Raw genomic sequence first — 13,978 nt, forward strand, 5'->3', positions numbered from 1 at the left:
GGGCTCTGCCCTGGAAGGCTGGATTCAGTCTAGTGTGAGCTAGGATCCAAGAACCTGCACCTACCACCCACCAGCCCACCCCTTATCTGGGACATGCTGGTCGCTGCAGCCCCCTCGTGTTCTGCTGGGCCCAGAGCAGGAAGTACTTTCTCAGTTCCTGCAGTGTGTGGGTGATGGAGGTGCTCTGGGCCCCTCCCCTGACTCCCAGGCCCCTCACCACCTGTACCACCTCCCCAAGGAAGCCTGTGTAAAGGGTCTTTGAGTATCAGTGCTTCCAGGGCTCTGCCCGACAGTATTTGTAAAGGGAAATTTCTGTAAAATGAATCCCATGAATCCTGTATTCCCAACAGGTTGCCTTATATTTATGAAATATGTTCCTAGGGATAACTTTGGGGTCCACAGTTGAGAGGTCCAAGGTACTCCTTTCCCATGGTGTAGTAGCATCTTGGGGTCTTGACTCAGACACCTGCCCCCAACTCATCTTGCCTGTGTCCTTCTCTCCATCTCTTGTGGGCTTTCATCCCAGCTATGGAACTAAGAGGTTGGGGAAACTGGTCTGAGATTAGAGAGAAGAACTGAGGGTAAGGTACCAGGAACCCACTGCCTCCAGAGTGCCACAGACTGTTCTCAGCCTCTGGCATGAGACACAGCTGACTGCACCCTCCCCTAGATCTTCACGACTTTGTGAGTAGGACCCGGCGCTGGGTGCTATGTCTGGTACACAGCAGGATACTCACTGAGGGAATAGATAAGCTGCTACGAGCGGCAAATGATAGTAGGTATCATGAGTGAGCACTGGCTGGGCATTCTAATTGCTTTACAGACTTTAATGTAGTTGTTGTAACAGTCCAGTGGGACTGGGAATAGTATTATGCCCACTTTATGGGCACAGAGATAAGGATTGATGGCCAAGATAGACGGCCAACAAGTGACTGAGCTGAACCCAGGCCGCCAAGCTCCAGAGCCCATGCCCTTGACCTTCGTGCTAGAGGCCCCAGTGTAACCTATGCCTTGCTGGAGTACTATGGAAGAGTCTAGCACTGCGCCTGGCACATCCTAGAGACCACTGGGTTCGGCCCGTGTACACCCTGGAAGGCAAGGTGAGGAAGCCAGCACGGAGGTCTGAGATGTCTCTGCCTTGGCTGGGTCTGTCACGTGGGTCGTCCTGGGATGCTCGGGATGGGAGCCATCCCCAGGCTGGATCAGGGTTCTCATTCTTTCTTCCAAATTGAGAATCAGCCCTGGAGCTTCGGGCCCCTGATTGAGTCAGTCTCTGATTGTGGCTGCAGTAATTATAGCTGTGTGGTCCCGCTGGGCCCTGGCACACAGCGACTGCTCTCAGCAGCGTGCTCGGCACATTAACAGGGGGAGGCAGGCTTGGAGGGAGCTCTTGGGGCCGTGGCGAGCCCTTCCCATCTGCAGGTTCGGATCACAGAGTCACTGATCTGGAAGGCAAACTGAGACCCAAACAGGGTGTATCTTGCCCAAGGGCACACAGCTGGAAATGGCAGAGGAGCATGCAGGGCATGGTGGCTCCATATTGCTGGAGCCTAAAGGAAAGGCTTGGAAGGGTGGGAGGTTAGGCCGGTGAGGCAGGTGGAGGGGTTGGCTCAACTGAAGAGGGTCTTGAGGGCCAGGGACCAGGGGGCCATGAGAGGGTGTTAAGCAGGGCAGTGACAGGGTCAACTGTAGGATTCAGAAAGTCTTAGGGGTAGGACTTTCCTGGTGGTTCAGTGGTTAAGAATCCACCTTGCCATGCAGGGGGGGACACAGGCTCAAGTCCTGGTCCAGAAAGATTCTACCTGCTGCAGAGCAACTAAACCCATGTGCTGCAACTATGGAGCCCATGCTCCAGAGCCTGAGAACCACAACTGCTGAGCCCTCATGCCACAAATACTGAAGCCCACACAGCCCTAGAGCCCATGCTCCACAGCAAGAAAAGCCACTGCCGTGAGAAACTCGCACACCACAACTAGAGAGGAGCTCCTGCTCACCACAACTAGAGAAAGCCCGCACACAGCAACAAAGACCCAGCCCACCCAAAAGTAAATACATGAATAGAAAAGTCTTAGGGGCAGAGGAACTTCTCAGATGAAGAAACTGAGACAGGAAGGCTTCAGGCCACGTGGCTGGAGTCGGGCAGTAGGGCTCACTGGCACCGTGCCCTATGTCCCCCTTGGCTAAGCTATGCTCTTGTGTCTCTCTCCACAGCCAAGCAGGTGTGTCCTGCAGAGAAGCTGAGCTGCGGACCCACCAGCCACAAGTGTGTGCCAGCCTCGTGGCGCTGTGATGGGGAGAAGGACTGCGAGAGCGGAGCGGACGAGGCTGGATGTGCCACGTGTGAGTCCAGGGTCTGGTCCCCAGGGTCACGGTCAGGCAGCCTTGGGCAGCAGTGGCCACTTGTGGGGAAGGAGGGCCAGATTCTGCAGGGGGCTTGGGAGGTGGAGAGGAAAGGGGAACGGTCAGGACACTAGTAACGGCCGGGCACTTTGAAGAGACATTCTTTTTCATCCTCACAACCACCTCACGAGCAGCCATTATCATCCCCATTTGTGGGTGAGGAAACTGAGGCTCAGACAAGCGAGGAAAAATGCCCACGGCTAAGTGATGGGACTGAGTGGGATTCGACTTCAGGTCCGGACAGCAAAGTCCATGCGTGTTTTAACCATGCCTGACATCTGCTCATCCATTCCATAAGTCTACACTGATCTCTGAGCAGGGGCAGGAGACCAGAGTGGGGGCCATAGTGAGAGATGGTGGTGGCCTGGGTGAGAACACAGCAGTGTTGGGGGGGGAAGGGAACAGATTCCTGAGGACTGTTGCTGAAATCTCAGATCTGAGCACCAATGTCACGGGGCAGGAAGGCATTCTCAACAGGCTTCTATAGGGACAGATGGAAGTGGTCACTGGGGCAGTTCCACATCAGTGGGCTTCAAACACAGGATTATCTCCTTCCCAGGGGGCAGGCCAGCAGGGCCTGGACCAGTGGGGAAGGCGGCCTGGCCGGGCATGTCTCATATGCAATGGGCACCTACTGTGTGCCAGGCTCTGGAAGGGACAAGAAGGTGAATCCTATAGGCCTCTCTCTGGGAGCTCATGATGAATGGGGGAGACAGACTGGCTGTTGGAACTGGGCTGTGAGGCTGGGCAGAGATCCGGGCGATCGCTCAGGGGCTTTTGCCAAGGACTTGTCCACCACTGTCTCCCACCCTGCTCACTCTGCCAGCTTCTGTCTTTGTATCTTACCCATCCTTCCTGGCCCGGGGGAAGTGCTGCCTCCTCTGGGGGCTTCTAGGTCACAGCACTCTAAGAATGTAAGTCTCTGGAATTTGGGTATCTCTGAAGCTGGAAGTGTCTGGGTATGGGGCAGATCCTGGCTGGAACCAGCAGTTGCAAAGCCCAGTGGTACACTGCCTCATTTCTGCAGTTGTGATAATTCTGTGGGGCCTCACTGGCCAGTGAGAATCCTCTCCCCTCCATACCTCCTGAAAATCAGATGTTTCTGCAGTCATCAAGGCTATCAGCCACTATTTCCAGGTGTGGGAATAGCTCTAACTATGGCATGTTGTGGCAGAAGGCAATGGCACCCCACTCCAGTACTGTTGCCCTGAAAATCCCATGTATGGAGGAGCCCGGTAGGCTGCAGTCCATGGGGTCGCTAAGAGTCAGACACGACTGAGCGACTTCACTTTCACTTTCCACTTTCATGCATTGGAGAAGGAAATGGCAACCCAATCCAGTGTTCTTGCCTGGAGAATCCCATGGACGGAGAAGCCTGGTGGGCTGCAGTCCATGGGGTCGCACAGAGTCAGACACGACTGAAGTGACTTAGCAGCAGCAGCATGGCATGTTGTGGCAGGGCTGTTCCCTGTTAATTATAGAAAATAGTCATGTTCAAAGGTCCTATTGGGCTTCTCTGCTTCAGCTCCCAATCACCAAGGCAAAGGAAAAAGAATTCTCCCTTCTCTCATTCCTCAAAGCTTCTTCCATTCATGAATGCTGGGAGGGGTCCCTGAACACAGGCCTGATGATGTAGATCTTAAAGGTGCTGTCAGCTTCGAAACCTTGGAGCAAGCTCACGATGAAGCAGCTCTTCCTCCTAGAACTCTGATCGTAGTGAGTCCTCCTCCCTGTCCAGACAGGGAGGAGGAGGGCTAATCTAGGCATCAGCTTAATCTTGAGGGGCAGACATCACAGAGTAGGGTGTGCATTTCCTACCAAGGCCCCAACATCCCAAAAGCCCAGAAGGGGAAAAAATTCATCTGTCAGAAACTTGATAGAGCCATCAGCAACACATGACATGAGCTGCCTACATTGTGAAACTGAAGGCATCCTTCTATTTTATGATCACTAACAATGAAAAAGGACAGTTTTCCAACAGAAAGTAAAAACAGACTCTTGGCGCCCCCACGTGGAAAGATGGGGTGCTGCCACCACCAAGTTACGGGGCTTCCCAGGTGGCGCTAGTGGTGGTGCTTCTGCCAATGCAGAAGACATAAAAGATGAGAGTTTGATCCCTGAATGGGGAAGATCCCCAGAAGGAGGGCATGGCAACCCACTCCAGGATTCTTCCCTGGAGAATCCCATGGACACAGGAGCCTGGGGGGCTACAGTCTATTGGGTCACAGAGTCCAACACGACTGAAGTGACTTAGCATGCATGCATATGCAGCCTCTGTATCCATGCCTGGCCTGGGGCTCCAGCCTCTTCTTGGCCTCTGTATAAGGAATGAAGGAGGGAGGAAGCCAGGTCGCTACTCTAGAAACAGCCTGAACTCCAGGGTGGGAAGAAAACCGGAAAGCCCAGAGGAGTCAGAGTAGGAAGTAAGAGCCCCAAACCTGAGTTCTGGACCCCTCGTCACCGCGGACTGACTGTGCGACCCTGGGCATGTTGCTCCTCTCCCTGGGCCTCAGTTTCCCCATCTGTAAACTGGTAGTGGGGCTACTGGTCTCTAAGGCTGTCCCAGCCTCTGAGCTCAGAGCAGCCCACCAGGGAGGGGAAGCCCAGGGCCCTAGGCAGGGCCAGTGACCTGTGCCCATAATGATTGTGAATCCCTAAATTATTCCTCACACCTGGGCTGGTCCAGCCTCCATCTACACCACACGCACTCACTGCAGGGAGCTCTGTGCTGGACCTTCAGGAAAAAGTGGGTCAATCTCAGAGCCCACCCCTTTGCAGTTTGTGGTCATGGGGCAGACACAGAACGACACGAGACCCGGACACCTGAGCAGGCTGTGCAGGGCACCTGGAAGAAGAGTGGAGGTGTGTGGAGACTTCCCGAGCAGGGGAGCACGAGTGTGTTATGAAAGAGGTAGAATTTGGACCCTTGAAGGATTTGAACTCATCACTGTGATAAAGAGAGACAGTGGTAGGCAAGAGATGGGTGCCCAGCAGATGAAACAGCCTGGGCAAAGGCTGGGGAAGTGGGAAAGTGTACAAATGGTCTAGTGTGTGATGTGAAGCAGGGTGTGAGTGGAGTGAGGTGATGGGGTACAGCAGTAGCTCCATGCCAGTGGCCTTGGATGCCAGGCCAAGGGACTTAGAGGGGATAGTGCAAGCAAACCAGGGAGCGGGGTGGGCCCTGAGCTGTGTTGTAACGAAGTAGGTCGAGGCCTTGTTCCTGGAAGGGTCGGTGTCATGCTACATATCATTTCCTGGGAACATCGGAGAGGCCTTCAAGCCAGCTTACACTCTGCAGCTTTAGAGACTCAGTCCCACCATCCTGCAGGCAGCAGGACAGGAATTCCCGCTCCCAGTGAGGCTAGGCAGGAGAGCCTGCTGCACCGGGTCGTTCAGCATGACCCTAGTTGGACCCCGACTGGAGGCCCCCTTTGCCGTCCACATTTGGGGCCCCCAGCAGGGCTCATTCAGGCCGGTGGGTGAGGATCAGGGCCCCTGGAGCGGGACCGGCGGGCCCGGGGCGCCGGGGATAGGGTCCGGCGGGCCGACCGGCTCTCTGTCCCGCGCAGTGTGCGCCCCGCACGAGTTCCAGTGCAGCAACCGCTCGTGCCTGGCCGCCGTGTTCGTGTGCGACGGCGACGACGACTGCGGCGACGGCAGCGACGAGCGCGGCTGCGCCGACCCGGCCTGCGGGCCCCGCGAGTTCCGCTGCAGCGGCGACAGCGGCGCCTGCATCCCAGAGCGCTGGGTCTGCGACCGCCAGTTCGACTGCGAGGACCGCTCGGACGAGGCGGCCGAGCTGTGCGGCCGCGCGGGCCCCCGGGCCACGCCCGCGCCCGCCGCCTGCGCCGCCGCCGCCCAGTTCGCCTGCCGCAGCGGCGAGTGCGTGCACCTGGGCTGGCGCTGCGACGGTGACCGCGACTGCAAGGACAAGTCGGACGAGGCCGACTGCCGTAAGCCCCCGCCCACCCCCATATCGCCCAGGGCCGCGGGTGCGCCGCCGTCCGCGGAGGGGGCCGCCTCTTCTCGCCCTACCCCGACCCTAGTCTTGGTTTAACGGGCGCGACAGAACTGGGGAAACGTGAAGTGTGTGTGGTCACATGGCTGCTAAGCTGTGGAGCTCAGGGTCTTCACAGGCACCTATGACCCTCCGGGATGCGCCCCTGCCCCTGTCATACCTCCCACCCCTGCCTTCCCTGGCCCAAGCAGTCACCCACCGGTTCCAATGCCAGAGACCTTGGTACACTAAAGAAGAGCCCCAACTCGACCCTTCCCTACCTCCTGGGCCTGCTCATCCTTCAAGGCTTCTCCCAGATTCCTCTGATGGGCCCTGCTGGGCTGGGTTCCCCTGAGCTCCTGCAGGTTCCTGGCCACCTTGTCTTACAACACATCCACACAATGATCTCCTTTGCCCTTCAGCCCTGCTCTGCACCCTTGAGCTCTTAGAGGAAGGGGAGGCTCTTAGTAATCTGTGCCCCCCCCCCCACCCCTACATCCTGGGCACTGAGGAAGGGTTTGCTGAAAGGGTGGGGTCATTAAGTAACGAGCACTGAGATTCCAAAGACGTTTAGGTGCCTGTTCCAGAGGGGTGGCCCTGGGGAGAGACGGTAGAGAGGGAAACAGGAGACCTGTGTTTTAGTCCTGGCTTTGCGTGCCAGAGTGCTGTGTGACCCTGGGTGAGGCCTTCCCCCTCTCTGAGCTTCAGTCTCCCCATCTTGTGCCTTGGCCAGGTGTCCTCCGAAGACTCCCAAGCTCAGCCACTGGTTCTCTTCTTGCTGGGGGTGGACGTGGAGTGGAGGTGGGGCTGGAGGTGGGGGAGGAGAGCTGTCCCAGCACCTGAGGGCACTGACCCTCTCCGCTTACCCTCCCCTGGCAGCGCTGGGCACCTGCCGTGGAGACGAGTTCCAGTGTGGGGATGGGACTTGTGTGCCTGCCATCAAGCGCTGTAACCAGGAGCAGGACTGTCCAGATGGGAGTGACGAAACTGGCTGCCTGCAGGGTGAGTGTGGTCAGTGGCAAGGGGACAGCACCCCCTGAGCTTTCCCCTGGCTCCCTGGAGAGAGTGGAGTTAGGAGACACCACCCCTTGGTCCTTATGATGCCTCTTCCCCCAGAGTATTACTTGCCCCTAAACCACCCAGACCCCCTCTGTGCGGGTCCGCATGGCACTAGACGTGGAGCCTTAAGGACTTTGCAAAAGCTGAAAGAGGCCTGGGGGAAGGGATGTGAAGGCACTGCAGGAGATCCAGCCCCCACCCTTTGTCTACATCTGCACCCACAAGCAGGGTCACTAACTGGTTCCCGGACCGGGCAGAGGCAGAGTCCTGCTCCCCAGGGAGCCCCCTTAATTCTCAGGTGGCTCTCTGTCATCACCCTGCAGGAGTAGGGACCCTGAACCCCTGGTCATCTGGAGAAATGGATCAAGGATTGGGCGGTGAGGTCGCCTCCCCAGTTTAGGACCCCTGGAGCACAGGCCCCCTCAGGAGATGGTCCCTGCAGCCCCCAGGGTGTCTGTAGAGGGGCTGCATTTCCCTCCAAGGTCCCTAATGCTGGTAGTTCAGATGTAGACCCCCACACCCTGCCCACCTCCATGATCCTGGTTATCCCTGAGGTCCTGTCCTTCTATGAACAGAGCTCCCACCAACCCTGTATTCAGCTGTCAATCCTGGGCCACCATCTGGAGGCCGGTGGGGGCTGAGTCTGGAGCTCTCCTCAACTCCCATGGGCCCAGCCCACCCCAACCCTCCCTACCTAAGGTCTCACAGGTGCTGTCCACTCTCTTGTCCGGCCCGACAGAGTCAACATGTGAGGGTCCCCGCAGATTTCAGTGTAAGAGTGGCGAGTGCGTGGACGGCAGGAAAGTGTGTGATGCTCAGAGGGACTGCCGGGACTGGTCGGATGAGCCTCTGAAAGAGTGTGGTACAGTACCTGTCTCTGTCCGGCTGTTGGACTAACCCCCGCCCTGTCACACCCCCTCCCGGCCCTCAGGCCACAGCCCTCACCCACCCCTCTGCACATGTGCTGTTCTGACCCTCTCTCTGGACCCGTGTGCTGTCCCGTGGTCTCAGAAGGGGCTCTTTGCCTTTGGGGCCTCTTGTTCTGTGTTTCTGCTAATCTAAGGGCCTTTCCTTTCCGAATGCTCAGAAATTGTGCTTCCTCTCGTAAACACAGCCTCTCTTCAGTTGTTTCAGATTCAGACCTCTGAGTGTGTGCTCACTCGGGAACTTTCTCTCTTTCTCATTGTTTCTGCCCTGCTGTCCTAGCCAGGGCCCTGGCCTCTGAGGCCTTCCAGCCCCCCAGCAGGGGACCCTGCCTTGTAAGAGGCGGGGAACAGCCAGCGGGTGGCCAGACGAGGTCCAGATGAAGGTCACTGGGCTCAGGCCAGGCCTGGGTAAGGATAGGGCAGACCCAGCAGCAGAGGGTGGCACCGTCCTGTGCCCTGAGGAACTTTCTGGGAGACCAGACTCACAGGCTGGACACAAGCAAGGAATGCAAGGAGGCAGTTGCCCTGACGGCCAGAGCTGTCAGGCCGGGTTCCAAGCTAAAAGGAGTGGGAGAGTCTGGACTGCAGGTGGGCGGACATCACCGAAACCCAGGGCGGGCTCTAGGAAGGTTCATTTCTGAGGTCAGTGGCTTGGACAGAGAACCCCTGAGCGGACAGAGCCTAGGCCAGACCCTCCCTCCCCTACCTTCCTGGCAGGCCCGTTTCCACCCAGCACCTCCTGGGCCTTCAGAGCAGATCATTCCCTTGAGCTTCCTGAAACAAAACACTTTTTCCCCTTTTGAAGATTAAGAAATTGATTTCAGGAAGGAAGAGAAGCTGGGAGAAGGTCACTCGGCCTTCGTCTGAGCTTGCAGGTGACAGACTCCCCCCAGGCTCTGCCCTGAAAAGTCCCAGAAGAAGGAAGTTATGGAAAAGAGGATAGGGCGGCAGGAACATCTGAGCCTAGGCGCCCTACCGGAGACTACTAACCTGCTGAACTCTCTTCTCTCTTGTCTTTTGCATGACACTCCAAAGAGACGTATGTACGCATGTGTTTGTGTCTCTGTGCTGGTGAGAGACCAGTGTCTGTATCCATGACTCCTTCTCGGAGGAAGGCAAGGGAGTTGCATCGTGTGTCTCTGTGTGGCTGCCATGTCTGTGTGAATGTGCCTGTGCATGTGAGCTGGTGTGTGAGCATGTAGATGTGTGCATGCAGGTGGGCACTAGTGCTGGGGGCACTGCCCCTTCCTTCCGTGGGGACCCCAAATGCTCCTCAGGCCTCTCTGGACCACTTTCCCTCCCTCCCTCTGCTACAGGCCCCAGCAGACTCACCTCCAGGGTAGATCAAACTGGGAAGGCCCAGACTCCCCTCTTCTGCCTCCATGCTGGCTCTCCAGGGCTGAGGGACCCTCTACCTGTTCTCTGACCCTGACTCACCTCAACCCTGGAGGACTCTGCGCCTTCGTCTTTCATGGAAGCCTAAGTCACGTGGCACTCTCCCCTTCCCCATCAGAGCCATCTGGCACCTCCTGCTCCACCCAGTGCTCAGTAAATACGGTGGTTGGACTGCCGCTCCTGCAGAAGGAGGGGGAGGAAGTGAGTGATGGTGACTGAGGCCATGAGTGAGCAGGTGAACAAGTGAATGGATGGCGCTGAGGGAGCAGTATGCAGTGTGCTATGGGAGAGATCAGGGAGGGCTGGGAGTGATGGGAAGATCCGAAGGTGGTGCCCTCCAGAGACCACCCCAGAGCTACTGTGGCTCAGCCCACCCCGAGGTGCTGGGGCTTCCCAGTGTTGGGCCTGGCCGAGTCATCCCCAGCCCGCCAGTCATGGGGTTGCCATGGTCTTGTTCTTTCAGTTCTGCCAACATCCCAGAGAAACAGGAGGCGGCCCAGGGGTAAAGGGGAATATTGCCCCAGCATGGCTCAGGCTGGGTGGGGGGCACCCACAGCTATGCATGGCCTGGGGTGGGAAGCTCAGACTGGCTGTGTGCATGGCCCTGGCTGGCTCGGCACAGCTCTGCTTGGCTTGGCTGGAGTGGCGGGGCAGGGGTCTAATGGGCAGAGGGTGGCACGGCACCTTCCCCTGGCTTGAAGAGTTAACCTTCTGTGATTCTAAAGCCCAGAAGATGCTGTGAGAACTTGGTGAGCCTTGGTCCCGGCCTCTCTGACCTCCACTAGGACCCTGCCAGACGTGGTGAGGGAGTGGAGGATGGGGGAACCAGATCCCTTCATCCCTTGCAGCAGTCGGTAATCTTGGGACCAGACTTGTGACCAAGTGTAGGAATAGGGACAGGGGCTGAGAGGAGAGGAGTGGGGAAAAAGTCCACCATAGTTCACAGTGGGAGAGAACTGACTTAGCAACAGTGCCATGGAGATAGAGGCCTGGCAGTCTTAAATAACCACAGGCTCAGTAGAGGGCAGCCCTTGTAGTAGTTCAGACCCCTCTGGGTGGCAGACTAGCTCTGGGCCCCGTCCAGAGAGGGACATGGACAGAAAGAGTGCATCCAGAGAAAGACACCTGAAAGCCAGGGGACCAGGAATCAGTGCTTTAAGGAAATTCTGAGGGAGCCATTGGACTCTGGCCAACCCTGCATGGCACCAGCTGCCTCAGGGGGAAGTGGGCTTCCCGAGACTGGAGGTGGTTAAGCAAGGGCATTTCACAGGGGATTCTTAAGGTACTTGACGGTTGGACATGGCACATGCTTACTGAGGTCATGAGGAAGGAGATGTAAGAAACGTGTTTGTGAAAGGAAAGACCTTAGGCAGCCTGGCTGCCTCCAGGCTGGTGATGGACAGAGTCCTGGCCTGGGAGGCAAAGGACCCGAGTTCTGGTTCCACCCTGTCCTGTCTGTGTGTCTGGCCTTAAGCAAGGACCCTCTCTCAGCCTCCTCTTGCCCAGTCACCTGGCTGACGAGGCTGTGGCTCGATGAGGCTCTGAGGGAGGCTGAGGCTGCCCTGAATCTCTGCTTCAACTCCAGGCCCATCCATGTCCCGCCCCCACCCCAGTCTCAATTCCTGGACCCTCAGGAGCCCATGTCCCTCTCTAGGCCTGAACGAGTGTCTGCACAACAATGGCGGCTGTTCCCACATCTGCACTGACCTTAAGATTGGCTTTGAGTGCACGTGCCCTGCGGGCTACCAGCTCCTGGACCAGAAGACCTGTGGCGGTGAGCACCCCCACCCCAGCCCCTCAAGCAGAGGCAGTTCCTCCTGCTGGTTCTGACCTCTGCTCCTCCCCACAGACATCGATGAGTGCGAGGACCCAGATGCCTGCAGCCAGATCTGTGTCAATTACAAGGGCTACTTTAAATGCGAGTGCCACCCTGGCTACGAGATGGACACACTGACCAAGAACTGCAAGGCCGTTGGTCAGTATGGACACTACAAGGTGGGGGCAGGGGAGCAGCTCTGAGCAAGTCCAGGAAGCAGCGTGCTTAATGCGAGGAGTAGGTGTGCACACATACCCCCTCACACACTCAGATAGGAAGTTGCAATATATAGCACACACACAGTGCAACCGTGCACACAACACTGACCATGCATAGAGCCACCCAGAGACTGCACTCACATGGCAGATATAAGCTGGACCATGCTGGCCACAAGTGGCATAGGCAGCCCACACAAAGAGCTGCGTGCAGACCTGACGGTGATCATCAGGTCAGCCGATGGAATTCACTTTATTCATTTGTTTACACTGAACACCTAACATTGTGGTAGACACTAGAGACTCAACAGTAAGCAAAACAGATTCAAATCTCTGTCCTTATAGGATTTACACTCTAGTAGGTGAAACAGGAAATCAAAAAACTAAGATTCAGTGCATGGCAGACAGTAATTAGGGTTCAGGAGAAATATAAAGTAGAGAAGTCCAAGGGGGCAATGGCTTACGATTTTAAATGAGAGCTGTCAGGAAAGCCCTCACTGAGAAGGTGACATTTGCATAAAGACCTGAAGGAGAAGGAGTGAGCCATGCATGACCTGCAGGAACCAAAAATAGCAGCATGCCTGCCGTGTTGAGATAACAAAGAGGAAGCCAGTGCAGCTGGAGCAAAGAGAATAGGAGGAGATGAAGCCCACAAGGTGACTTGGGGCAGATCATAAAGGCCATCTTGACTATTATAAGGGCTGACTCTCACCATCAGTCCGGGGGAAAGAAGCTTTGGTGGGTTCAGAGTAAAGAGACAGGGTGCCTTCCATTTTAACCAGCTCCCTCTAGCCGCTGTGTTGAGAATAGACCGTCAGGGACAGGGGAGGAAGCTGGGTAACTGCTGCAGAGGTCATTGCAGTCAGCCCGGAGAGAGGTGATGGTGGATTAAACCAGGGTGTTGCATGGAGAAAATGAAAAGTAGACAATATGAATATATTTTCAAGGTCAGGATTTATTTTGAAGCAACAGGATTTTCTTATGAATTGAATGTAGGATGTGAAACTGAAAAAAGGAGTCAAAGATGACCATGAGGTTTTTAACCAAACGAAAAAATGGGATTGCTATTTAAGGCATTGGGAAAGATGGTAAAAGAAGGTTTGGGAGAATATTGGATTAATTTGGACATGTTAAATTTAACAAAACTGTTTAGACATCTCAGTGGAAGTATTGTGTAGGCTGTTGGATATATGAACCTGGAATTCAGATGCACAAATACCCACTCTGTAGGCTATAACAATACAGCAGCTACAATAATTGACATAGAGCCGGCAAACCCGAAACACTTAGCACCCAAACTGTCCAATGTACAGAATATACATTAGCACATCACATGTAGCTTGCTACCAGTTCCTTCCCCCACCTAGGACAGGTGTGACGTGTAACATAGACTGTATACTTGCAGTGGAGACAACACACAATGGCCCATATATATACAACCCCCACATATCAATATCTAGAGTGCAGTTCCACCAAAACTCCAGTCGTAAACAAACAGGGCACCTGTCACAGTCACAACTCTCAGTAAAAATCAGTTCAAGATACCCTTTAACCCAGCTCCTGCCCTCAGGAAGATAAGGTGTCTTTGCTCTCATTTCCGGGCGAGGAAATCCCTTGTGGCTCAGCTGGTAAAGAATCCTCCCGCAATGCGGGAGACCTGGGTTCGATCCCTGGGTTGGGAAGATCCCCTGGAGAAGGGAAAGGCTACCCACTCCAGTATTCTGGCCTGGAGAATTCCATAGGTTGTATAGTCCATGGGGTCGCAAAGAGTCAGACACGACTGAGCGACTTTCACTTTCCAGGCAAGGAGATCACAGATTGTCAATGGGAGAGTTGGCCTTGAACCCAGCTTTTCTCCTTTCTCCTTGCACATGGAGCTGTATTTTTCCATGCTCTGTGTCCCATACCCTCCCTGCCACCCCCACCCTGCTTTGAAATGATCTCTATCACTACACACAGGTCACACCCTCAGCCCCAGGCCCCACATGGCTCTGTGCTGGTCCCTCCCAACCCCCAAGGAGCACATTACCCTGGCAGAGATGTGCAGTGACAGGGACCAGGGGCCCTGCAGAAGCGTCAGCTGGAAAACAAGACTGGGAGAAGGCCCAGGCAGCTCCAGAGATAGGTGTTTCTGCTCAGAGACTGCAGATACCTGAGAGTGGCCTGTTAC

General features: G+C 55.8%; 1 protein-coding gene across 12 annotated transcripts in view; it reads left to right on the forward strand.

Annotated features, from left to right (window-relative positions):
- LRP8 (LDL receptor related protein 8) overlaps positions 1 to 13,978 on the forward strand; it is an 80,110-nt gene that overhangs the window by 41,821 nt on the left and 24,311 nt on the right. For 2 of the 12 annotated variants that reach the window (XM_070368020.1, XM_070368024.1), the window contains exons 4-9: positions 2,212 to 2,340; positions 5,970 to 6,353; positions 7,277 to 7,399; positions 8,196 to 8,318; positions 11,432 to 11,551; positions 11,627 to 11,752. In XM_070368020.1, the coding sequence (XP_070224121.1) occupies positions 2,212 to 2,340; positions 5,970 to 6,353; positions 7,277 to 7,399; positions 8,196 to 8,318; positions 11,432 to 11,551; positions 11,627 to 11,752 (1,005 nt within the window). Of the gene's footprint in view, positions 1 to 2,211; positions 2,341 to 5,969; positions 6,354 to 7,276; positions 7,400 to 8,195; positions 8,319 to 10,240; positions 10,280 to 11,431; positions 11,552 to 11,626; positions 11,753 to 13,978 lie in introns of all 12 variants that reach the window. The other 10 variants (XM_070368022.1, XM_070368027.1, XM_070368030.1 and 7 more) reach the window with 8 other exon arrangements.

This window comes from Bos mutus, chromosome 3 (genome assembly GCF_027580195.1).
Source record: "Bos mutus isolate GX-2022 chromosome 3, NWIPB_WYAK_1.1, whole genome shotgun sequence".
Classification (NCBI taxonomy): domain Eukaryota; kingdom Metazoa; phylum Chordata; class Mammalia; order Artiodactyla; family Bovidae; genus Bos; species Bos mutus.